The sequence below is a fragment of the Macadamia integrifolia genome, chromosome 1, assembly GCF_013358625.1.
Source record: "Macadamia integrifolia cultivar HAES 741 chromosome 1, SCU_Mint_v3, whole genome shotgun sequence".
NCBI lineage: Eukaryota > Viridiplantae > Streptophyta > Magnoliopsida > Proteales > Proteaceae > Macadamia > Macadamia integrifolia.
In genome coordinates, this window is record NC_056557.1 from 7,861,195 (window position 1) to 7,869,823 (window position 8,629).

The 8,629-nt window shown below is 39.6% G+C and overlaps 1 protein-coding gene across 1 annotated transcript in view; it reads right to left on the minus strand.

Moving 5' to 3' along the window:
* The window catches only part of LOC122078654 (leishmanolysin-like peptidase), a 16,258-nt gene extending 9,158 nt beyond the window's left edge, over nucleotides 1–7,100 (minus strand). The window contains exons 1-4 of the mRNA XM_042644741.1: nucleotides 7,083–7,100; nucleotides 6,495–6,777; nucleotides 5,120–5,476; nucleotides 4,870–5,010 (exon numbers count right to left, since the gene is read on the minus strand). Of these exons, the coding sequence (XP_042500675.1) occupies nucleotides 4,870–5,010; nucleotides 5,120–5,476; nucleotides 6,495–6,581 (585 nt within the window). The 5' untranslated portion in view covers nucleotides 6,582–6,777; nucleotides 7,083–7,100. The remainder of the gene's footprint in view (nucleotides 1–4,869; nucleotides 5,011–5,119; nucleotides 5,477–6,494; nucleotides 6,778–7,082) is intronic.
* Nucleotides 7,101–8,629: the final 1,529 nt, after the last annotated feature.

Genomic DNA, 8,629 nt, shown 5'->3' on the forward strand with positions numbered 1-8,629 from the left:
ACTTAGGAGTAGCGATGATTGACGACGAACTAATATTTTCATCACTTACACATGTCATCAGGGCAAGAACTGCCGTGTCGCCATAGACAGTGGGAGTTGCATGAATGTGGTTGCCAAGAGCGTTGTTGCTCGAATGGGCCTCAAACCTGAACCCCACCCCAAGCCTTACAAGGTTGCCTAGGTTAATCAGTCCACCATTCCCGTTAATCTGAGGTGTTTAGTTCCCCTACATTTTTCAGGATATGAGGATCGAGTGTAATGTGATGTCCTAAACATGGATGTTGCCCACATCATCCTAGGTAGACCCTGGGTATATGATCGAGATGTCACCAATTACGAGAAGTCTAACACCTATGTCTTTGAGTTCAAAGGGAAGAAGATTAGACTGACCCCCCAGTGCCCCTAGGGAAGTTAGGGTTCCAGAACACAAGGGAAGTACATCCAAACACACCCCCCACCAAAACACTCAACATTTTAAATCAACAACAATTTGAAGGAGAGTGTCATGAGTCAGGGGTGATTTATGCTCTAGTTGCCGAAGAGAGTAATACTGATAGGTCACGCTTATTCGCTGAGGCTCCTAGAGAAGTGTGACCCTTGTTGAGGAAATTTGAGAGGTTATTCCCTGAGGAACTACCTGATGAGTTACCGCCTATGCGTGACATCCAGCACGTTATTGGCTTAGCTCCAGGATCCTCTCTCCCGAACTTACCCCATTACCGAATGAATCCCAAAGAACACGCTGAACTCAAACGGCAAGTGGATGAACAGCTACAGAAGGGATTCATTAGGGAAAGCCTTAGCCCGTGTATTGTACCAGCCTTGCTCACGCCAAAGAAAGATGGCACCTGACGTATGTGTGTTGATAGTAGGGCCATCAATAAGATCACCATCAAGTATAGGTTCCCTATCCCTAGGCTTGATGACATGTTGGATATGATGGGCAACTCTTCGATCTTTTCGAAGATTGATCTCAAGAGCGGGTACCACCAGATTAGGGTTAGGCCTGGAGATGAGTGGAAAACAGCCTTCAAGACGAAGGATGGCCTCTTTGAGTGGTTAGTCATGCCTTTTGGCTTGTCAAATGCACCTAGCACCTTCATGAGGATAATGAATCAAATGCTTCAACCATTCATTGGCAAGTTCCTAGTTGTTTACTTTGATGACATCCTCATCTATAGTAAGTCCACGTCTTCCCACTTGGATCACTTACAAAAAGTTTTTCATGTGCTCTTACAAGAGAAACTCTATGTCAACCTCAAGAAGTGCACCTTCATGAGTGATCAAGTCATCGTTCTAGGATTTGTTGTGTCAACTTAGGGAGTATCTGCTGACCCTAAGAAAGTGAGCGATTGTAGAGTGGCCTGAGCCAACTAATGTCCATGAGGTAAGAAGCTTTCATGGCTTAGCCACTTTCTACAGGAGGTACATCTACTGGTTTAGTTCCATTATGTCTCCTATCACCGACTGCATGAAAAAGAAGGAGTTTTAATGGACTAAGAGCACTACGAAGGCCTTTAATGAGATTAAGAAGCTTATGACTAAAGCTCCAGTCTTGCACCTCCCAGATTTCTCTAAGGTCTTCGAAGTGAATTGCGATGCATCTGGTATTGGGATAGGTGGTGTCCTAGGACAAGAGGGCCACCCTGTTGCCTATTTTAATGAAAAGCTTAATGAAGCTAGGCAATGATATTCCACATACGACAAGGAATTCTATGCGGTTGTCCAATCACTGCGCTATTGGCGACATTACCTTTTACCATAAGAATTCGTGCTATTCTCTGACCACCAAGCTCTGAGATACTTGAGTGCTCAAAAGAAACTTAACCAGAGACATGCTAAGTGGGTTGAGTTTCTCCAAGAGTACACTTTTGTACTCAAGCACAGATCTGGTGTTGAGAATACTGTTGCAGATGCACTGAGCCGGGTGAACATGTTCCTCAGTCGCACCAATGCTAGGAGTCGGACTAATGTGCTACTCCAGGCAATGAGTGGAGGTTGTAGGGTTCGAGCGAGTCAAGGACCAATACCCCACCTGTCCTGATTTTAGTGAGCCGTTCACTTCCTTAAGTGAAGGCAACCCGGTCAACCACTCGAGCTACCTACATAGGGAGGGCTTCCTTTTTAAAGGAAGCAAGTTTTGCATTCCCAGGACTTCAATCCGAGATTTTCTAATCTGGGAATTGTATGCTGGGGGAGTCGCTGGCCATTTCAGTTGAGATAAGACCATTGCCCTCGTTGAAGACCGATTCTTTTGGCTAGGACTGAAGAGGGATGTTGCTAGAGTTGTGAGTCAGTGTAGGACATGCCAGACTGCCAAACAACAAAAGCAAAACATGGGTTTGTACACTCCCCTACCCGTTCCCCATTCCCCATTCCCCTTGCCAGGACCTTAGCATGGACTTCGTGCTTGGTCTACCAAAAACTTCGAGAGGCCATGATTCTGTTTATGTGATTGTGGACCGCTTATCGAAGATGGCCCATTTCATCCCATGCTCTAAAACCGCTGATGCATCCATAGTAGCCAGACTTTTCTTTAATGAGGTTGTCAAGTACTATGGGTTGCCCCTCACCATAGTGTCCGATAGGGATGTTAAATTCACCAGTCATTTTTGGAGGACCCTATGGTGGATGATGGGCACAAAGCTCTGTTTCTCCACTTTCCACCCTCAGACCGATGGCCAGACGGAAGTTGTCAATAGGAGCTTAGGGAATTTGTTACGTTGCCTCATAGAACACCTTACCAGTTGGGATCGAGTACTTAGCCAGGCTGAGTTTGTATATAATAGTTTTAAGAACCGTACCATTGGTCTGTCCCCCTTTGAGATTTGTTCAGGATACCAACCCCGGGCACCCATAGACCTTATCCCAGTCATGTCTAGTTCTAAGACCTCCAGTCAGTCGAGTCTTTTGCTCAGCATATACATGATTTGCATGCAGATATAAGAAGACAGATAGCACTGAGCAATAATCAATATAAGTCAAAGGCAGATGTGCACAGAAGGCTACAAGAGTTTCAAGAGGGCGATATGATGATGGTTAGAATTAAACCGCAACATTTTGTTAGGGGAAAAGTGAGCAAACTACATGCTCGTAGCACAGGTCCTTTCAAGGTACTTAAGAGGATCGATGCCAATGCTTATGTCCTTGATCTACCAACTAGTATAGAAATCAGTAACATTTTCAATGTGGAAGATCATGTCCCATACCATGGTGCCTCTACCATTACCCCCTTTTACCCTGATGACCTTGAGGACTTCCCTTTCACCCTTGATGATACTATTAAACCAACCCAACCACTTCCCCCAACTTCCTTATCACCTGTACCTAAGGTCACGAGGAGAACTGAAGAAGTTGAAGAAATCCTTGATGAGAGGATTGTATCCACACACACTGGAGGTTCTAGAGAGTTCTTGGTCAAGTGGCATGGACGTCCGAAAATTGACAACACCACAATGCAAGAAGCCTAACAACTCAACCCAGACCAACTTGAATATTACATGAGCTTTAATTCACGGGAGGTGAATTCTTCCAAGCCGGGGAGAGTTGACGGGGACATCAAGACGTACAGCAGAAGAAAGAAGAAGACCCAACCTTCTTTGTGGTTGGAGGATTAGAAGAAGGAAGAAGAAGAAAGGAAGGCTCGATCCAGGCTGGATCGAGTCCTCTCCTTCCAAATTTTGCCAAGATTGTGTGGCCCCCACCAAATCTGATAATTTAGTAGTTTTATTTCCTAGGATTTTGTTTATTTGAGTCTTTAAGTTAATTAGGAAACTAAGTAATTATCCTATTGATTTCTTTTTTGAAAGTTTCTTTGTTTATGAAATAGCATTCCTAGAATAATCTTTTCTTTTTAGTAATTAGTCTCTTATTTATGTAAGGCCATTGGCCAAGTTTCTAATTAATGAATGAAGAATATTGAAAGAAAAAGAACTCCCCAACCCCCCCCCCATTTCTCTCTCTGCCCTCTCCCTTTTCTCACCTCTCACTCTCGCCCCTCTTCTCTTTCTCGCTGTTCTCTCATCTCACCTCTCCCTTTTCACTCTCTGTCCCTCTCGGTACTGCTATACTGCTGCAGCCATTAGTCACAACAGATTGAAGGCAATCTCAATCGTATAAGCTCCATCGGACTGCTGTTGTACACTTCATCATCAAGCTGGAATTTTTTTCTTCATCAAATAAGGTGGAATGCATCTCTGTTTTGGACGACTTCGGCTTCTTCTTTTCTCCTCAGACTTCAGACAACAAGGAAGTAAAGAACCCCCCTGTTCTACATTCATTGGCCTCCCATTACCTCCATTAGTCCCCATGAAATCTGAACATCTACCTTTTCTTTTTTTTTAAGCCAATACTTATTGTTTTCCCAAAAGAAACTTTTGATGTTTTACCTTTCATTAGTTGGTTGATTTTGGGCATTGTTTGGTTTACTTAGTTTGCTTAATGTCTTGATAGACTCATGCTAAACTTAACACATAGTTGCTGCCATGTTCCCTACCCCATATTCTCACCTGAAACTTGAGTGAGTTTATGTGCTTTTATGCTTAGACGATTATTGTTCATTGCTACATTATTCATCAATCTCACTTTACTTGCATGTCAATCTTGTTTGCTGAGCTTCCCTTACCCTGTCCAACTCAAACCCCTTGAGTCTACCCTACTTGGCTAGTTAACCTTGTAGGAAACCTAGTCACCTAGGAACCCCCTACATCAATTACTAATCAAAATTGAGATAAGACACATTTCAAGTTAAGTAGTCATAAATTTGAGGATTATCCCACCCAACCATGAAAAAAATAAGCTAAAGGAAACTATATCTGAATGGACTAGAAGAATTAAATCCAGCAAATGCAACAGAACGAAGAATCAGACCTTACGAAGACGACGCCTCTTATCCTCTCCAGAAATATCTTCTAAGGTGCAGTTATACCAACAGTCACCAGAAATTGGAGGATCTCCATGAGGATTGCAAGCAGGAGTTCCAGGAACAGAAGTCACAGGTGGCTCCCCAACCTGGAAGGAGGACATAAAAAAGAACATATAAAAAGAAAAACCAACATAAGCACAACTCTATAGCCATATACCAGCAGCAAAATTACATATTGGTAAATACATCACCCACCTTTACAATTCCCCCAACACTTTGACAATCTCTATCAGTTGAGTGACCCACAGCATCATAGTTCAAATATATTCTAATTGGCTGCCTTTCATCCATTTGTAGCTCTAATGATTGTGATACTCCAAGCAATGCCCTTCCCATACGGTGAAGATGTCTCGAGTGACCAGGCACCTCATAAACTTGTGGAGTGACTGAGTACTCCTTGCGACCGGGTCGCCTCCTCTGTTCAAGTAGCTGATCATGAATGCATGAATGTGAGAGAACTTCCTTACTAACCCTTTCAAGGCCTTGCCATTGCAGCTGATTTCCTTGGGATTTAGCATTGGCACCTTCGATCCACACCAGAACCAACACTATCTGAATTGCAAGAGGACAAACACAATAATTAAAATAATGAGTTTTTCATTTCCTTCCTTTTGGGGGGGGGGGGGGTTGGGGCTGCTCTCAACACACAAACCCCTTACACCACCGGAACAGATAAGAAAAAAAAAAAGGAAAAGGCAGAAAGTGAAGGGGATAACTCTCTCTGAACTAGTAAAACCAAGGTACACACTAAATGTAATTACAATTTCCTTTCTATGCGACTGCTACCTAGAAATCACATAAAATCATTAAGTATAGTAATTACAAATTATCCCACGGTAGACCCAGCACTAATCGATTGAAATACAAAATTATACACTAATAAATATTGATTCTTAGACATACCAAGCCCTTGATTGGTTTGAAACTTTGGACCCTCCCCGCAACTAAATTTGAACTCTTAAGCAACCCATAATTCCGCTGACATTTGATATGTAAACAAGAAACACCGTCCAAAACAACAAATTTTTGGTTTCATTTGTCGTCTAAATCAAACTGTTGTACCACAGACACAAGATACAATTTTGAAAAAAAATTATGAAAAAAAAAAAACACAGGAATTTTGTGCAGAAAAGCCTTGTAAGCATTATCTGAACTATCACCGGGAAAGAGCCTCTAAGCCCCCGAAACTCAGAAGCATCACCGTACACAGCAAATATCCCAAATCCTCCAGTAAATAAGAAACTCCTGAATAAACGAACAACTTTCCTCAGTTCTGACATCACAATCTAAACACTAAAGAAAGTCTCAGTCCTCAGTAAGCGGAGACCGAGAAGTTGTACATATCCAAAAACTAAAACAAAAATAGAAACCCTTCAAATATTAAACCTAAAACTGCAAAATCAGGAGTACGGTAAAACCCCTACAGCTCTGCAAAGAAAAAAAAAATTTTGGTTGTGGCAAACCTTCAAGCTATGAAAAAACTATTCTAAATCTCCATTTCTAACAGCAACCACCAGTGAAACTCCAAAATTCATGACGGTAGGAGTACGAACAGAGCAGCAAAACCAACCTCAAAAAGAACCGCTGCAAACAGAAGAGAAATCCGATATCTCGATTGCGATGTCGCCAAACATCGCCTCAAGAACTTCACCTCCATCAAATGATGCACAAGTGAAGAACCCCCTCAACACCCCTTCCATCAAACCACCAGCGATTCCCCGATCGGTTCCCACTCCCGAAATAATCGCTGGTTCCTCAGCATTTCAACTTCCAACACACCGCCGGCGTCTTTTACAGCCCAAAACGGAAAAATGTTGCAGACCACTTTCAATTACTTGAAGCGATTCTGCAAACTAATTGAAATGTTTGTCTCACAGATTAGAAGAAATTCATGATCCAAACTACAAAGTACAGAAATCAGTGAAGATGAGAAAAAAAAAAAAAAAACACAGAGAGGGTAACAAATGGAAAAATTCAAAGAACAGTGAAACTCGAGTTTCGAGATCGAGAGAGTGGCCTAGTTTCTACCAAAAAACAACAGACAGTGGCCTAGTGAGTAAAGCCAATAATCTTTTTTTTTTTTTTAATAATTTCTAAATCTCCAATAAAATGATCAATAAAATATGATATTGAAAAGTATGCAATTGCTTCTGTCAACCTTGTCTATTACTGTGATAATTATGTGGTTTCTATGGTCTCAACATTCTTTTTCTAATGCACATATATTTCAAATTTTCAATATCAATAGTCTATTGATCAAGAAAATTTTGATAGACATTAGGTAGTCATCATGAGTACTTGGCACGTTTGACTCAATCATGCCATAGAAAACACGTCAGCACAAGGTTTTCGTAGAGAAGATCATAATAAACACAATTTTACTTTTATTTTTTAGAGAATTTGTTTTATGACTTGCCAATTTTGCTTCCTCAAACCTTGACAGAATTCAATTTCTTGGGGATTAAGAAATATTAATGCAAAAATTAGAAAAAACAGTTGCAAATTAATTATTGGAGATTTTTTTCTTTTTATGTAACTCCTTAATAAATGAAATTTCTATTTTCGTTTCCATTTATTTCCATAGTGGATTGATGACAATAATTGTATTAGTACACTACTTAACATATTGCCTAGGTATGAAACCCCTTTGATTCCATTCATTGACAGCGTGACTCGCATGTGTATTTTTTTTATATTTATTATTGTGTTTTTTATAATGTTATTGTAATTATAAATAAAAATATATAAAAAAATGAAAATCTAAAATAAAAAATAACAAAGGACTGGGTCGCTACCTGATCACTTGGCTATCGTGCCAACACATAGATCAACTATAGGAGGCATACATGAATTAATAATTAATATATAATAATAGATATATTAAGATTCAATAAAATTTATCAATATTAAAAGTTAATCATTAAAGAGAAGATGTCTAAATCATTTTATTCACATCGCAATATGAGCTAAATGCCTTTTCATTCCTTTTTTTTTTTTTTTCTTCTCTCTCTCTCTCTCTAGTAATATGGCCCGATGACATAATTGACATAAAGAGAGAAAAAAAAAAGAATTACAAAACTATAACGAGAATTAGAAATTGTATTGCAAACTTAAAGTGAAAGGGCATTGACAAAGTTGCATGGAAATATTCATTGTTTGTAATGAATGAACAACCCTTATGTCCTTTTCTCCATCACGTCTGACCAACTTCACCACCTACAATCTGATGTGTGCGATCTGGAGTCGTTAATGGCCTTTTGAAAGAAGAAATATAGTATGACTTTATTCCTTGGAGAAAGCGTGGAAAGTTCCACTACATCATTTAGGGCTCACAAGTTATTATAAAGTTTTAGTATATTTCTTAAAATACCTTTTTGATAACCTAAAAATGATATTGACCATTGAAAATTGGATGGATGAACCTTTTTTTACTTTCAATCAAAGAATGGTAATCACATTCTTAATCATATTAACTTTGTTTTCTAGTTCAAAACATTCATGTTATTCTTATTAATCTTTTTTCTTTAAAAATAATCATACTAACGTATGGAATTGATTATGTTTTTCCTTTCCTATGCAATACATTTTAGTAAACTTATTAAATATTCACATTTTGCATTACATATGGGCAAAAATCTTTACAAGTTGTGATTCCAAAAGAAGTTGTACTAATTATTGATATCTAATCACCAATGTTTGAGATTT